The following is a 17,699-nucleotide window of genomic DNA, read 5'->3' on the forward strand; positions in this document are numbered from 1 at the left end:
ACACCATTGCTATCGGCAATGGCAACGGAAGCTAGCATGTAAGTAATGTTAACAACGAGCGACGCATGACAACAGAGTGAAACCAGTGTGAAACAAACTCTCAAACACCAAAACTGTAGATTCAAAACCATTGAACTTCACTGAGACAGTTGGCAGTAGTGTAGATACGTGCATTAATGTTGTGGAATGGAACAGAGTGAATAAAGAACATTGTTGTCAGTGTTAAAACTTACGAGAGCATCACACCAGTTATCCACTTGCACCTCATGCCTCAGATTAACTTCAGAGCGTTCATAACAAAACCACATCCATAATGCAAACGTTACAGCTGGCCCACACGCTGCCTCTTCCTGCTTTGAGCATGGAGCGTGAGATCGATGTGTTTCCTGAGCAGCTCTGGCTTTGATGTTGTGGGTTATTGGATGCATCACTCTCACTGTCTCATTCACATGACTGGGTTAGGGCTGTGGGTTAGGCTTAGGTAAGTGTGGATATCTGAATTACAATCCAGGTCAAAAGATTCAACAGATTTATCCACTTATCAAAAGAGTGACCTTGTACAATCCAAACCATCTGAAGAATATATGGACTGTTTCATCTCACTGTTAGACGGCCTTTCCCAACAGGTAACTGAGGTTTGAGTCACCTTCACCAAATGCCACTGAGAAAATCAATGCCTTTGTTTGGATTTAACTGTGACACTAACTTAGTGATCAAAGCAGCTCCGGTGTCATGTGACCTTAAACTGCAGCTTCTGTCAAAGCAGTTTATAAAGTGACACATATTTCAGTCTCTAACATGTTCTTCATGTCTCATGCACTGAAGCTGGTGTAGATTTCATTCATCTGCTTTTCTCCTCAGCAATACAAGTGGATAACGACCTCTTCATGGTGATTAGCTTAGCAACATGTGTACAGACAAAAACAAACAGTACTATGTGTGCGACTGATTTACTGTCAAACACATACGACACAATGCTATTAACGGTAAAAGCAGCTGTGGTTGTTTGGGGGAGGTTGTGAGGTTGAAACCCCTGAATGTGAGTTCATGGAGCCAAGTGTCCTTCAGTGGGAACGGGACCACGGAAATGTTGGAGTTCTGACTACAAATGGAACGCAGCAAACGTGTCTCGCACAATTCCAAACTGTCCCTTTAATGTTATCAGACGTTATGTGAGAATTTAATTACACTAAATCTAAAACCTACTCTAAAACAAAAACACTTCAAATTGCAATCAATTGTATTTTTTTCCAATATCTCAAAATAATACTAATCAATTATAATAAAACCACCTGTTTTATTGTGAAAGTATTTTTATTTACTTCTTATGTGCTTCAGATGATGATAGATATCTGTTGCATATTGGTCCATGGGAAATGACAGCTGTTGATGATTTAGAACGATAGCTGCATTTGGTACACATGCACTCATGGTACACATGTTAGACCATGTGCACGTGGTCTAACATGTGTACACATGCAGGAATTCTTGCAAGATTGCAATCACTGCTCAGATTATGGTTTTCATGAGTTTCACCCTTAACGTCTTGACTTCTTCACACGTCCTTGTCATCTTTGGTGTTTGTGTCACGTGTCCGCAGTGGTGATCATGTGCATGGGAGCGGACAGAATCCGAGAGATCATGCTGGCCGCACACAAGCGACGCTTCACCAGTGGAAATTATATGTTCTTTAATGTTGAACTCTTCAACGCCTCTTCCTACGGTAAGTCGTGATGATGAGCACAAAACTGATCATGATGAATGTGGACTCTCTCATTCTGTCCCTTTGAATAAATCCTAGGCAACGGCTCTTGGAAGAGAGGAGATAAATACGACAGTGACGCGAGGCAGGCCTACGCCTCTCTGAACACCGTCACGCTGCTCAGGACAGTCAAGCCTGAGTTTGAGAACTTCTCCATGGAAATGAAAAAGTCCAGTGAAAAAGCCGGACTTCACGACTGCAAGGACTGTGAAAGTGTACGTGTCTTTGTCTCACACTCGTCTACAGCATTCATTCATTTCTACCGTGAAACATTACTGACTGATGGAGGATCATTCATTCATGTTCTACCACTTTATCCTCCACATGAGGATTATGGAGCTAATCCCAGTTGACACAGGGTGAAGGGCAGGGTCACATCCTGGACAAGTCACAGGGAGAACATGCAAACTCCACACAGAAAGGGTCACAGTTCAGGATCTCCTGGTGGTTGTTAGGTGGTTGGTCAGTCTGGGGGACAACCTGTCTTGCTTTTCATTCATTCATTGTCCACCACTCTATCCTCCACATGAGGATTATGGGGGGTCTGGAGCCAATCCCAGCTGACACAGGGTGAATAACTGTGGGAACCAAGAGCTCACTGTGTGGTCCCAGTCCTGCTTTTCTCCCTTCATCTCCCTCTGATTAAAAACTGTGATCATTGTGACTGGCTGAGAACGTTTGACGTTCGAACCTTTGTCTTTTTGCAGGTGTCAGACATGGAAGTCTTGATTAGACAACGAGTGAAACCTGTAATTATGTTATTCATCGGTTACATTCTGTTGATGTTTGATCGCAGGTCAACATGTTTGTCGAGGGATTCCATGATGCCATGCTGCTGTACGCCATCGCGCTGCATGAGGCCATGAAACACGGATACACTAAGAGCAACGGGACAGAGATCACTGCTCGCATGTGGAACAGAACGTTTGAGGGTAAAACACTGAAATATCAAAAGAATAATAAGAAATAATATATTTGTCCCCCATATTTACATGATGTGAACACAAAGCTGTGTGTTGTTACAGCTGCAGCTGTCTTTGCACATCATTGCATTTCATAAATAAGCGTGTGCAAATATTTGTGTAACATTTAACAGATTTGAACAGATCTGTTTAAATCTGTTCAAATGCTTCTTATTATAGGTGTTTGTTTGTAGGGATATACTGTAGTAGAGAACGGTTATTACATAGTTTGGAGTGAACTCCTGCTCTCATTGTTTTCCCCATGGTGGACAGGTATCGCGGGACAGGTGTCCATGGATGTTAATGGTGACAGAAATGGAGATTTCTCCTTGATGTCCATGACTGATGTTGAGGCAGGAACTTATGAGGTAACACTGTGATCTTCCCTGTGATAACAGATGATAGTTTTACTGTAAGTGCGGACATTTCACTGAATGCTAACATGGTCACTGGATCTTCCAGGTGGTAGCCAACTACTTTGGAGAAAATGGAACGTTCCAGCTGCTGCCTGCGTTCAGCACTGAACATTTCACTCTGAGAGAAAAACATATACCGCACGCAGAGATGGCGGATAAATCATGTAAGTAAATGTGTGCTCCTGTTCATTCACAGCTCTGTTGTATGTGAAGGATATAATGAATGCATGTTTTAAACAGGTGGACTCGGTGTTTCAGCTTTGACTGGAGTCATAGTGGGAGCTGTTCTGGGAACTGCTTTGCTTATAGCTTTCTACTTTTTCAGGTAAATACGATGCAATACAAGCTCATATGATTTGATACAATACGACACAATGTTAGATTATTAAACGTTATAATGTAAAGGTGACGGTGGGAAAACATCAGGGATCAGGTCTGATACAGGTTTGTATTATGAGGTCAGGCAGGAGTCTCCGTCGACTGTGGTGTTTGCAGATGATATTGTAATCTGAAGTGAGAGTGGGGGACTCACGGAGAGGTGGAGCGCTGCACTGGAGAGGATGTGTGTGAATGACAGTGAGACAGGTGGTACAGTGAGACAGGAGTAGAGGTCGAGAAGGTGGAGTTTAAATAAATACCAACAGTGCACAAGAGAGGTGTGACAGAAGGACAGCAGCACAAGTGAAAGGAAAGGATGGAGACAGGAGGTGGAGCTGGAGGTGGCAGAGCTGAAGATGCTGAGATTTTTGTTGGGAGTGACCAGGATGGACATATTTGAGGGACAGCTCAGGTTAGAGATAAAGTAAGAGAGTCAAGGTTGAGGCGGTTTGGTCACGTGTAGAGGAGAGAGAGTGATTATAGTAGACAAAGGATGTTGAAGATGGAGCTGCAAGGCAGGAGGAAAAGAAGGAGACTACAGAGAAGGTTCATGGATGTTGTGAAGGAGGACATGATGAGTTGGTGAAATAGAAGAGGACACAAGGGAGAGGACAAGATGGAGGCAGACGATCTGCTGTGACGTCCCCTAAAGGGAGGAGCCAGAAGAAGAAGAAAAGTATAAGATGTTTTTGTGTAATTGAGCTCAGTTTTCTTTTTTCCTCCCAAAGGTCGATGTTTTGTGAAGGATGGTGCAGGAGGTTGTTTTGTTTGTGACAGAGGAATTCCCATCAGCTCCACACCGCTCTCACAATCAGGATAATCACACCAAGAGTCTAATTCTTCAAATGTGTTGATTCCTCTGCAGAAAGAACTACAGGATCACAATCGAGCGCCGCTCCCGCAGCGAGGAGAACGACACCAGGAAGCACCGTCAGTTACGAGAGGACTCCATCAGATCAAACTTCTCGGCAGCGTAATGAGCGGTGGTGGCAGTCCCTTCACAAACAATCACACATCTGAATGTGACCAAAGACTGAGATCTTATTGTGTTTGTATCCTTCCGTGTTTTGACTAATTGTAACTCAGGACAGTTGTAACAGTCACAAAGCACCACTTTCTTGGACGTTCCTCCATACAAAGGTATATGATTGTATTGGTGTATAGAAAGCTTTGGCCATAAGGAGACGTTGTGTTTTTGATCTTCAGACGATGGTTGCCATGACTGTGAATGATCCAGGACAGACAGTAACATGCACTACAGCACGGTGGGTGAGGTCTACTGTACTTTTGCCTTTCAGGTTGACAAATAGAGGCTTGATGTGTTTAAGGTAGTAAACAAACATGGCAGAGCAAAAACTTGATACAGCTGGAGTTAAGTGACTAAAAAGGGATATAGGCTCGATCTATATCTACATGTATAGGCTATAAGCTACTGATATTAAGCTACTGATATTGTAATGTTTTCAGTTTCACTTTGTTAAAATCCAGCAGCCTCCGTTCTAACTGAGCACATTACTGCTAAATAAAAACCACCGTATCACATATCATCTTCAAAGTACATCTCTTTTATAAGTTTAGAAGTTTATAATGACTCGTCTGCATACATCCCGTCTCTAAATGATTACGTTTTTATAAACTAATGTGTTCCCTTCATAAAACCAACTGTGGTACTACTTTCTGATGAGGCATATTTTTACAGAATGTGCTTCATAAATGCTTAATAAATTCTTCAAATACATGAGTTAAGAACAACATAGGACGAGCTGTGGTTGTTTTGTCTCATTCATCAAACTCATCTCGCTTAAATTTGTTCTTAAGAAAGTTCCCACGTTAGAGGGTTAGGACCACATATGAACATTGGTTTTGGAAACTTCTGAAAAGCCAGAATTCTAAGACTAAAGTCAGAATTCCAACATTAATCTCAGAATTATGTGGGAAAAAAGTCAGAATTCTGCGGAGAAAGAACTTAAATCTCAGAATCCTGACTTCTGAGAATCACATTCTGAATTTCTTTTCACAATTCTGTTTTATTTTTTTTTTATTATTTCTTACTATGGTTTAAAAAAATATTCCCATGTGGCCCTAATCCTCTTCCATACGTTCCTCACTGCACATCAGATGTGTGACCTGATTTTAAACTGGACCATAATGTTGAATAATGAGATCCATCATCTTATTATTTTAAATTCTGTAATGTAAAATTGATCCTGTCAGGGTCAAATGTGTGTGACTGTGCTCTGAGTTGTATTACAAATTTCAGAATCGTCTTGGAAACATTGCAAGTCAGGCTTCAAGTTATAGTGTGAGAGTGTTTTGAAGTGTGGTTCTAAGTGAGTTATTTCCACATGCTGTGGAAACATGTCTGTGAGCAGCGCCGCCAGAAAAACTGATTTTAGCAACTTAAAACATATGCCAGTTTATAGATACAGTATATGTCCTGGGTTTGCTGCTGTATCTCATCATTAGCCTTTTCCAACAGGAGACTGAAGTTTGGGTCCCTGTGTAAACCATTCACTCCCTTGCACCAAAGTCCATAGAGAAAAGTGATTTTACAACACAGCTGAGTTTAAATCTATTTTGACTTGGAAATTCTTTAGTTTTTACCCAAATGACACAACATTTATAAACAAAGCAGCAGAAGACCAGCAACGACTTTGTCCCTGGAAAAATCGCTGATTTTCTCTCTGGACTTTGCACCAAAGTACAAGAACTTATATTATTTCTTATAGTACCAACCTTTGGTTCTGTGACCTGATGTTGTTGGAGGCTTTTACACAAACAACAAACTAACTGTGTTGTTTCTTATTATTTATCACAACAGAGTCATTGAAGAAGTGATTGACCCAATGACCACAGCATAAAGGATAAGTTACAATAATATAATAATAAGGATAAGTTAACTGTTACTTACTGAGGCATTGATAATTAATGTGTGTAATACTGCCAACATTCTTATAAATATTCCTTATCAGAAAGTCCAACAGTAGAGACTGCATGAAACAAATCATTTCACTCAGCACGAGTGAGCTTCAGATATATATATATATATATGTATATACATATATATATACACACACATACTGTGTATATATATAGTCTCTGTCGGCTGCATTCTCTGTGCAGAATTTAAAGACAAGGTTTTTGTAGAAACAAAATAAAGACAATGAACTTGGTAAATAAGCGTCCAAGTCTGCTGTTGACTTCATGTGTTGGGGAAAAAGTATATTCTGACAGTAAACAGATTTGTTGTATACTCAGTGTTATTCAGGAGCACCACATGCACTTCCTTTATTTAACCTTCTGTACAATATTACAATATTACCACAATGACTCTTGGTATCTGGTATAGCGACCTTAATGTATTTAAATTATTTCATGTTATTTATAAAATCAGTATTTCAATTTTCTCTCTGGATTTATAGACATTTCAATTAAACGATCTTCACATGATTATTTCAGCATATACACACACACACACATCAGTTTCATTTTACATGGAATTCAGTGTGTATGAGTGCTTGTTTTCTTAGAAAGTTTATTTTGACCATGGTTTAGTCAGGATTACCTTTAATGAGGTTTAGATTGTCCTAAATATGAAGGACAATTATGTAGGATTTACAGTGTAACATGACAAACCCAATGTAAGACGGTAATAAAACAATTAAATAATCTATTAATAAAAAAAATATATATATATATATTGTATTAAATTGATGTTGATAGTGGACCTTTAACTACCCTTTACACTAAGTTTTAGGGGCTAAGAATATGAATTGCTCACAACATATACATATGTGTGTATTACATTTGTATCTGCATAGATCACAGAACAACCAAAAATAGAATTGCTGAAATTCCAATTTGAAGAAGTCATTTTCAAATTCATTTCAGCCCTGTTTTTGTTTCATGGACACTTTAAGATACTTCATTCAAAGTTAATGTGCTTTCTGTTTTAAGTTTTTCATTTCCTTCAAAGCTGTGCAGTCATTCTGAAACCCTAACATCCTCAAAGTTAAGTGTCTTTGGTAAGGAGGGAACAAATGAGACGACACGTGGGATTACACATTCACTGTGGTCATGAGTGGATTATTGGTGACACAGTGAGCATCTAAAGGCCAAAGCTTAAGTGTTTTTTTGTAGAAAACTTTAACCATTGTGATATGTCAAGGCATGAAGGTCAAACGGATTCAAGATGGAAAGAACTGTTGAATTTTTGTGGGAATTCAGATATCTGTGATGTAATAGCTAGATGGAATTATTTCAACAACTGCAAATAAAACGTTTTTAAAGGGTGTTAAAAAATGTCATTAGTTGTAGTTGTTTTTTATTTAGTTTGGACTTTTTTTGTTTAGTTTTGTTTTTAGAGCAGGTTTACTAGTTTTTATTAGTTTTTATTTTTCTTAAATGCTTAGTTTTAGTCTAATTTTTATTAGTTTCAGTGTTAGTTTTACTTTTTGTAATATGGAGTATTTGCCACAATTTAGTTTCAGTTAGTTATCTTATTTTTCTTAAATTCTACTTTTTATTTTTATTTCAGTAAAAAAATTGACCAAAATGTCATAGTTTAGTATAATGTCCAAAATCAGTCAAAAAAGTCATAGTATAGTATGTCGTCCAAAATCAGTCAAAAAAGTCATAGTATAGTATGTCGTCCAAAATGACTACTTTTTGTCACATCTCGAGACAACTTGACAAAAATGTCATAGTATAGTATGTCGTCCAAATTTTAGGGGCTGTAGGGCTGTCAATGTTAATGCGTTAATCGTTGCGATTAAGACAGCCGAGATCAACGAGACAAAACAATTTAACACACTTAACTCAAGTTTGTTTACTTCTTTTGTGCGCTGACCACGTGAATAAATCTACAATAAAAAATGCAACTGACAACTTTTATTTAACAACTTCTGTTTGGTCAAAGAAGCCGTAAGATCTCAGTTATTTTCCTCAGAACTGTGTTGTGTCAGAATAAAGGAGAACACGGTTCTCTCCAGTGTACAAAAACACAGAAATACAATCAACACTATATTCAAAATGCATGTTTTACTGTTGACTGTGATATCAAACCTGTCACAGCATCAACGTGTAAATAAAGACATTGATCATCTCTCTCTTGACGGCTGCTTTTAAAATATTATTGATGATTTATCCTGTGAAATGCAGAGCAACAGTTGTGGGTTCTTATATAAAAGTCTGGGAAACACTGTTGATGTTGATCAACAGAACACTGTCCCAATGTCAAGTTCTCATCCCAATCCAGATTCCCAAAAAAATGATAGACCCTTGTAATCTGGGATAGGAAACGATTTTCAAATATTCAAATAGTCATTAAATTATAAAGAAATCAAATAGTTAATGAGGCTATGATCTAATGGTTGAATAATTCCCTGTGGTTATGCTTGAAAAGCCTATCTCACCTTTAGCAGCCAGGTCGATTAACACCGGGTCACTGTTGGAGCGACGGAGCCGGGCTTTCTTTCTGGGAGCCGGTGCTGAAGAGCAGGAGCAGGAGCAGGAGCAGAGGTGTTTCTGGGGCTTTTCCGTTGTGCAGTTCTCGCACTACTCTGCTCGACTCGACTGGATTTGCTTTATTTGCTTTTCCATTAGGGAGAGAACCTGATTCCTAAGCTGAGCCGATACTAAAAGGTGACGTCAGCACTGATTGGTCAGAAAGTCGTTTTTACAGCGAGCATACTGTAACGGAACACACACACAAAAACACACCGTGGAGCGTCTGCGAGGTGCAGATGTTGACGAGAGGATCCAGCTCCACCATCACCTCCACTGGTAATGGAAAGTAATGGAAAACCACGGCCTGATACCAAACCAAGTGGAGTAAAGCAGTTCTACAAGTGTATAATGAAGAAGCACCATTGCACTTGATTTATATTATTCTGAAATCTGCCCTTCTGTACCTTTAAATCATCCTTAACATAAACTGTACACTGCAGAGAATATTGTTGTTCTATATATTCTATATTTTTTAACATTCAGAACATTCTCAGTTGTAAACGTTAGTTTGGAGAATACCTGAGTGACGGCACTGCTGGAGCTTCCTGCGACAGCCTCATAAGGAGGCGGGGGGTCCAGTGGACAGAACACCTCCACTCCTTTGATTCGAGCCCCATAGATGTGAGGGAGGGGGATCACGCTGTTCCCCAGCATCCTGAACACACACAACACGCTGCTCAGCCTCCTTTACAACACGTGTGATTATATCATATATATTATATACAGCAGCACACACACACACACACACACACAAAGCTACACTTTCAAGTCAGGATGGTTTTTCCTGCCTGTTAGAATAATGATCATGTGATCATCATGTGATCATCATGTGATCATCATGTGATCATCATGTTCAACTGTGTAACAAACATTCTGCTCCTTTAACCCTGAGAACACAGATACGTCACAGTTCAAAGTTCAAACTGCGTTTACCTGCGAGCCACGCGCGGCGTGTACGAGTAGAACGTGGAAAAGTAGGAGGGAGGAGGGGCGGGGGCCACAAACTCATCTGGGTCCGGGACCTGAGCAGGCTCCTCCCTCTCTTCCACCGTGGCCCTGTGCTCGTCCTGTGACAAGACGATGAGACGAAAATATTACAAATGAATAATAAACAACGTGAAAAGAATCGACAGATTAATCGATGATGAAAAGAATCGTTAGTTGCAGCTCTAATAACGATTCATTGATTATCAATCGATTACTAAATGAATCTTCAGCTAGTTTGATAATCAGTTTGAGAGTTTCTAGTTGTCAAATTATTCCTCTTCTTAAAGTTGAAGAAAAATCTGGTTTCTTTGCTTCATATAACAAAGACATTTAATAATTGATATTTGTGTGTGTGTGTGTGTGTGAGATCATACCATGCAGGGTGTTCTTGCAGTGAAGATCTGCAGGTATCTGAGAGCAGCAGCCATCAGACACACAGCTGTGGTCAGAGCGTTCAGAGCACAGAGAGCAAACAACACTTTCTACGAGAGAGAAACACAGTGAGAGCAGAGAAAGCTGCGTCGTCTGTTCTTCACTTTAAACGGAGGTGTACCTTGAGCAGGATCCTCATGGTGCTGCAGGAGTGAGCAGGGTGGAGCTCCAGCAGCTTCTCCTCAGGACATTTGGAGGTGGGCGAGAGGGAGCAGCAGTAACACACGTCTCCGTCCTCACTCTGAAACAACAAGACGCTGATTACCTTACATGAAGATTTAGAACCGATCTCCATTTACAGTAAAAACCTCCTTCCAAAATCCTGAATTTAGCAACTCTATTTGAAATTTAAATTGAAGTTTGAGGGATGAGATAGCCAATGGGATAACCTGTGTAAATAAAGCTTAAATAAAACAGGAAGTAAAAAGAACAACTTTGAGCTATTAAATGAATCACATTGATGAATGCAGTGATTTTGACATGACTGTAATAAAAGTTAGAGTTTTCTTTGTTTCCCGGCGTCGTCACAGCGGATCAATACTTGCTTTGGCAGAGATTTCACACAGAGTGACGCTGCGGCTGATACCACAGCAGAGTTAGAACTGTATCATGGAAAAGTGCCAGGGATTCAAGTGACAGATTATAATTAGCAGTGAGAGCTTTCACTTTGTTAATATGTTCAAATAAAAAGCCAATAGTGGTAAACGGCTAAATGCCTAAAAAAGGTTTTAAACTATTTCAGTTGTGGACTAACATTTGCTTCAGTTCCTGAAAACGTCGGAAAAAACCAACCGCCAGACTTCAGAACCTTTCTGTGCAAAACAAGGACGCCGACGAGCTCTGAACATCAGAGAAGATGGAAGGAGACGTTAGAACAGCAGTTAGACAGGTCCACACTCTGTCTGTGTCCACACTGAGTCTCTCTGGACTGGTGGTCAAGACTGACTGTGTGTGGTTTAACATTCAACTCCAAACTATGACGTAAACAAGTGTTATTTGCACTGATTTCTTCAGCACACACACACACGGTTACATTATTAAGTGAACACTGACGTTTATGTGGAGCTGAGTGAGATCGATGTCGACCAAACGCTGAAGCACATGACATGTTTACTTCTTCTCGCAGCATCCAGGCGAGTGATAAAGATAGCACAACACACTTCCCTTCACTACGGGACATTTACTACACCAGGGTCAGCACAAGGGCACGCCACATGAGCAGAGCGCACACACACACACACACACACGCACACAACACAACAGCCTCTTCACTCTCCTACAGTGCACGAGTGTGAAGTCAACAACAACATCACATGACCATGTGGATCTGTGGCCTAGAGAGAGATACAGTGAATAATAAGATGTGTTTTTGTTGACTGACCTTTGACCACATGTGCTGCGCCGCTTTTGTAGACGGAACTCGGAATTTCAGAGGTCAGGGGGCGTTCCCTCTTCAGGAACGCCCCCTGACCTAGGATTTTTAACTGGGAGCAACCGCGACATACCACGACCGTTAACCGCACGTCTGCTGTTTTTGTTTCACAGTAAATCAGTCGCACTCATGGCATGTTGCTATAACACTGTTATTGACTGGTACTGGCTTTAACACTTCACTCATTCACTCTGAGCTGAATCTTTATTGAAAGAGCGTCAATCCCTCTGCTGTTAAACATCCATCCCAGCTTCCACGTGTCTCTAGTAACTCAAGCCTGTTTACGTCCAGTGACCGGAGAGCGGCTCGGCTGAGTGAACGTGTGATTACGAGCCGCTGGGGTCTGGGTACACTTCAGTATTAGCAGAGATAACAGATAGTGAGGCAATGATGTCTAATGTTCTGTGTTGTGGGAAGAAATAAATACCCAGAATCCTCCAGACTGACCGTGTGTGTGTTTGTGTGTTTGTCATCGTTTATCAGCAAGAAATAAGGCTGTTGACCCAGAGTAGCTACATCTTTGTCCCCAGAGAGACAAAGTCTCCTGAGCTTCCTGTCCACAGTCAGAGACACAAACACGCTGTGCTGGCCATTTCACTGTGTACTGACACGTACACACACACACACACACGTATATGTATGTATATGTATATACTGTACATGTATATATATATTCTGTATATATATATATATATATATATATATATATATATATATATATATATATATATATATATATATATATATATATATAGTGCAGGGGGAAGCAGAGACATGTTGAAGGTGGAATAAAAATCAAAATCAAGAATCTAATGACAGAAACAAACCGGTCTCAGTCTCACCAGTTGGCAGCTGGTCATACTGGAAACCAGCTGGGCTCCCTGGCAGCACAGGATGAATCCGGCCAGATTAAGGAGCACACACACCACAGACAGCAGGACAAACACATTCACCTGGAGATGGAGGGGTGTGAAAGAAGCAAGGGAAGATGGATTATTGTCCTTTGTGTCTCACCGTGTTCATGGTGTGTTCACAAAGCATAAATCAGATGATACTGAAATGTAATGTAAGCAACAAACAGAGATGATACGTCGTCGGACTGAAACAAACGCGTGTCGCGTTGTGTAGTAAATGTATTATTCAACTGCTTTAAAGGGTTAGTTCAGGTTTTCAGGAAGTGTGGTGTATGAAAATGAAGCTGCTAACTTACCACTTAGTAACAGATAGCACCTCATAATATCTACACCTGCCTACGTCTATAATATCTTATCACATCAAAGACCAAAGAGAATATCGTCTGTGGGTTAAAACATCAGTGTTTGAGTGAAATGACGACATGAGGCATCAGCGTGGATCTTACCAGCAGGAGCATGGGCTTCCTCCATGTTGTGAGTCCTACAATACCTGAGAGAATAACCTGCAGAGACAGAACACAGTCATTAAACGCTGATGCCACGCCTTTAGAACTCTGATGAACACTTTGATTGACAGCTGAATTTGTGCATGAGGACATGTATGTGATGCCTGCTGTGCGTGTGAAACAATGTCATTTGTTTTATTGGTTTTATTGACGCCATGTGAAGCTAAACGCTAGTTTTTGAATCAGAGTTTAAAATGGAAATTAGACCCAGATCTGAAAATGCTGAAACAACTTTAGGTTAAGGAACTAACCCCCAGTTCTCTGAATCATGGGTGAATAGGGACGTCCTGATGTCACCTTTATTGTGAGAGGGAAAAACCACGATTATCATGATTTTAGAGCTTTTATTCACTCTCTTTCTTTGGTCCTGTCATTTAAAGCCTTCAAACCAACTTTACACTGAAGAAATAACAACAATAATAATAACAATAATAGAAGATGAACAAATACAATGTCAGGTTGGGAATAGCAGGCACAGGAATTCACTTTAGTTGCCATTTGAAATCAAAAAAACACAATAACATGATAATAATATGATAATAATCAAACACTTACGGCAGGACAACACAGGACAGACAGACACTTATGTTTGATCTACTATAAATACATACATATTCATTTTAAACTTATATGTGAACCTTTTTAACTCATATTTAAGTCGTCAAACATTAAAAACAAACTGGAAGTGATTCACTGCATGTCCAACTGTTTACTGAATATTCATTTATACAATCACATTTGGCTTTAGCGATATCTGTTTTACCTTGATTTGGACATACAAAGACGGACGGTTGTCCTCAAGGTGTTGGGACATTTTGACTAATCAAGGTGAAAGAGAAATGTTGGAATATAGACCGAGAGTCATTGTTTCAGAAAGTTGTGCAGGCTCAACTTTCATCATTTCATGACTTGTCTGACCAGAAACTGACGTATGTGTAACTAAGTCAGCCACTCACTCCCCTCACCAAAGTCCACGCAGAAAATCATTGGTTTTATTTCTCTATAAACTATACTTACTTCACTTCCCAGTCGAAAAAGGGAATATATATATATATATAATATATATATTTTTTTTAGATTATAATAGAATATATATTGTATTATATTATAATATATATATATACATATATATATTCTATTATAATCTATGATTTATGATCAGACTAAAGGTACTTATTTTATTCGGTGGCAGCCATGTTTTCAGTCAGCAGCGTGTCAGCCCATCCAACCTCTCTTGATAAAACCTCAACTATCACTTTGAAGGTTCTGTAGGCAGAATTATTTTGGGTATTATTGATCAGTAATTCCACAATAACCTCTCAGCCTCATGAATAATGAATCGAGTGATGGAAATTAGAACAACTCTCCTGAACCTCCTCTGGACTCCATTCACAATCTCACAACCAAATCTCCAGTAGGGCGGAGACTTTTTATTCAAAATTCAATGTTATTTGTGAAATGACATGTTCTGAATGCAGGCTGCCATCTCGTAACGTTGTATTTAAGACCCGACTGATCAACACATGAGACTTGATCAATAAATCCTGTAAAGGAAAACTCATGTAAACTACAAAAACATATTTATTTATATCTGATGACCTGCAGTACAGTCATGGCCGACACTAATATAACACATCTGGCCTCGCTGACAATCGCGGGTGCCGTCCAATCACAGGCTGATGAGAAGAGATTATCCTGTAGTGTGAGGGGTCAACAGGCGGCACAAGTATCAAACATGGGGGCGTGAGCGGATGAGAGCGAGTTGCCCGGGAGACGGATGTTGCGTACCTTTGTTTAGAACCCTAACTTTGTTGTTAAGTTGGTTCCATTCACGTTACTCAGCTCAAAACATCGCCCACACAACAGCTGTTCACTGACAGTCACGTTTATTCACGCCACTTTCTGTGACATCCCAAATCCCTGGAATCTCAGATATGAACGTTGTCTTGGATGGGTTAAACTTAAGCTGGATAATAATCTGTGCACTCATTTTGTTTAGTCTGTGTCAATACCAGCTGACACTGAGCCCAAGAGGTTCCACCCTGAACAGGTCACCACTCAACCCCCCGTCAGCCACTATTGATGAATGTTCTTCTCGATATGTCTGGACAAGTTAGTTTGTTTAGTCTTTGCCTCGTGGCATTTATGTGGAGCAACGTTCCTGTTGTGAGTCCAGCTTTATTATGACTGACACAAGCAACAAGGAGGGCACAGCTCAGGTCTGACGACGTACGTGAATCCATGTTTATTTAGGTTCTCAGTCGTGTTTGGTATTATTTGTGTTTTCATTAGGAACAGTGGCATGTGCCGAGTTACCAGAGTAAAATGAATTATTTTGATATGACGATATCAGGTCATTTTTACATCATTGTGTGATGTTTGTGCAGATGTGTGACAAACAAAGACATTCTGGGCAGAGCCAGACCAGCTCAATCACTCCCTCACAGTTTGAAACAAACAGCAGCTGGATGTCCTCCATTGTTGTGCGTTCTGTTGCGTCCGATGTTGTCGTTCACTGTTTGTGTGGAGAGCGCGCCGTGAGCACAGCTCGGCCTTCGTTGCTTCTCAGAAGAAGACAACGTTGTGACGTTGTGTTGTCTGTAGTTCTACAGTATGATGACAATTGAGGACACACATAAACACAACGGTCCTCCAGAGCAACAATCACGACCCCTAAAGCAGTGTGTCGACGTGTTTCTGCTGACTCAGCTCCGCTGACGTCTAAGTGCTAACATTCACACGAGACTCTCGTGGTCGAGCGTCGTGGGATTCGTGCACCACAAACAGGATATGGCGTCTATTAAACGATGGATGTAAAGTTTTTACACATATCAGATCGTCCAGAGAAAAATCGATTTTTTAACACTAGACTGGTGAAAAGTGAACACCCAGCAAAGTTCTACTCGAGCGCTCTATCATTCCTGTTAGTATCTGGTACCTGGTGCTTTTTTGCTACCTGCTCTGACGAGACGGTACTAAAACGTGACGTCAACAGACTGCCGGTCACTCATTGGTCACAGAATGTCGTCACTGGAAGAGTCACGCGTCCTCCACAAGAATCTAACTGAACAGTGATGCCCAACTGTTGATCAGTTCAAAATCCTGAAAACGTGCAAGGAGATTCCTAAAATCTCAACATTTAGATTCTGCGCTCCTTCGCGCAGGAAGTACTGTACTATGGCGGCCCCGCCCACGTTAAGAAGGTACAATGAAGTAATGGAAAACCACTGACACCAAAGTGAGCACAGTCCAGTCCAGTAGAGTTCCAACTCTATCACGGAAAAGCGGAGAGTGGACTCTCTGTGATTGGTCAAAGTCTCCCGTCATGTTCTCTCACATCACTTCATCATCATTTGTAATAACTGATCAATACCTCACAATAATCTTCCCTACTGTGCCTTTAATAAACCAACGTGTGTGTGTGTGTGTGACTACGTATTTATAACCAACAGTATTAAATAACCTGTGACAGCATCCAAGACACAGACAAGTGAAACCATGATGACTTGAGGGCCCTAACTTACCGAGGAGCCTGCCCAGAAGGGACACGAGTTTCGGATGGGGGGAGAATTGCTGAGGGACAGAGCTCCGAACGACAGCGCCACCATGGAGCCGCCGAGCAGCAGCTGCAACAAGCCCAGCGAGAGCAGCGGCCGGCCGGGCAGCAGCAGCCGGGACCCGCTGCCAGTGAACCGGGAAGAGGCAGACAAACCGCGCGGTCGGTTCCGGCAGAAAGGCTCTGAAAGCTGCGACGTCCCGGTAACCGGACAGCAAGACCCCGGCAGCACCACGGGGAGTGACATCTGAGGCTGGTGGTCAGGCTGGAACCGTGCGAACAACAGAGAGGGGCGGTGCGGGAGGGAGGTTGTTTTTCACGGGTGCGAGGGCGGATAACGGCTGGCTTCAGTGGAGCTGCCCGCTGGTCCGGCCATGATGACGGTGTCCGGTCCGAAATAAGACGCTGGCTCAGGGCTCGCGGCTCGGTGCTCGCGGCTCACATTCACTTTCACATACTTTGGCAGCGGCACCGGGTTGAGTACAGTTCGGACGCGGGGGAGGGGCAGAGCAGACCATGTGGGACCTGTGAACGGGGGTGGTGGTCGTCGACTGATCCCGGGGTAAAATGGAGACGTGAGAATGAACAAAAACAACAACAGCGTCACGGTTTTAAACACAACTGCTGCCTTTCTTAAGCCGACGATGATTGTGTTTCAGGCCCGGGGTGGAGACGACGACGTCGGTTTAAAACACCGACACCCCCCCCCGGCACGACCACCGTCATTAATCCCACCAACTGTATTTATACTTTTGTATATTTTCGTCACATTTTTTATTTAGAGCAGAACAAAGTGGGAACAGAGGAGAAGTTTATACTTATATAAAAGATAGATTGTTAATTATT

General features: G+C 41.3%; 2 protein-coding genes across 3 annotated transcripts in view; one reads left to right on the forward strand and one right to left on the reverse strand.

Moving 5' to 3' along the window:
• The window catches only part of npr3 (natriuretic peptide receptor 3), a 29,876-nt gene extending 22,051 nt beyond the window's left edge, over positions 1-7,825 (forward strand). Inside the window, exons 2-8 of the mRNA XM_044026483.1 lie at positions 1,601-1,723; positions 1,802-1,977; positions 2,559-2,694; positions 2,998-3,092; positions 3,187-3,304; positions 3,381-3,465; positions 4,384-7,825. Of these exons, the coding sequence (XP_043882418.1) occupies positions 1,601-1,723; positions 1,802-1,977; positions 2,559-2,694; positions 2,998-3,092; positions 3,187-3,304; positions 3,381-3,465; positions 4,384-4,495 (845 nt within the window). The 3' untranslated portion in view covers positions 4,496-7,825. The remainder of the gene's footprint in view (positions 1-1,600; positions 1,724-1,801; positions 1,978-2,558; positions 2,695-2,997; positions 3,093-3,186; positions 3,305-3,380; positions 3,466-4,383) is intronic.
• Positions 7,826-9,041: 1,216 nt separating this feature from the next.
• On the reverse strand, positions 9,042-17,462 carry LOC122768949 (protein FAM189A2-like). Of its 2 annotated transcripts, XM_044025171.1 has the most exons (7): positions 16,822-17,462; positions 13,238-13,294; positions 12,720-12,830; positions 10,567-10,686; positions 10,388-10,495; positions 9,960-10,093; positions 9,042-9,681 (listed from the first exon to the last, which is right to left on the reverse strand). In XM_044025171.1, the coding sequence occupies exons 1-7, from the start codon at positions 17,098-17,100 to the stop codon at positions 9,444-9,446; spliced, it is 1,047 nt and encodes a 348-aa protein (XP_043881106.1). In that variant the 5' UTR covers positions 17,101-17,462; the 3' UTR covers positions 9,042-9,443. The 2 variants fall into 2 exon arrangements, with proteins under 2 accessions (XP_043881106.1, XP_043881107.1); XM_044025172.1 differs by lacking the exon at positions 9,042-9,681 and having other exon boundaries at positions 9,956-10,093.
• Positions 17,463-17,699: the final 237 nt, after the last annotated feature.

The sequence above is a fragment of the Solea senegalensis genome, linkage group LG5 (assembly GCF_019176455.1).
Source record: "Solea senegalensis isolate Sse05_10M linkage group LG5, IFAPA_SoseM_1, whole genome shotgun sequence".
Classification (NCBI taxonomy): Eukaryota; Metazoa; Chordata; class Actinopteri; order Pleuronectiformes; family Soleidae; genus Solea; species Solea senegalensis.

Coding starts and splice junctions, on each gene's coding strand:
- LOC122768949 (XM_044025171.1), bottom strand. CDS start 17,100: ATGTCACTCCCCGTGGTGCTGCCGGGGTCTTGCTGTCCGGTTACCGGG. Junction 10,496..10,566: donor CCATGAGGATCCTGCTCAAG/GTACACCTCCGT, acceptor TCTCTCTCGTAG/AAAGTGTTGTTTGCTCTCTG. Junction 9,682..9,959: donor ACGCCGCGCGTGGCTCGCAG/GTAAACGCAGTT, acceptor GTGTGTGTTCAG/GATGCTGGGGAACAGCGTGA.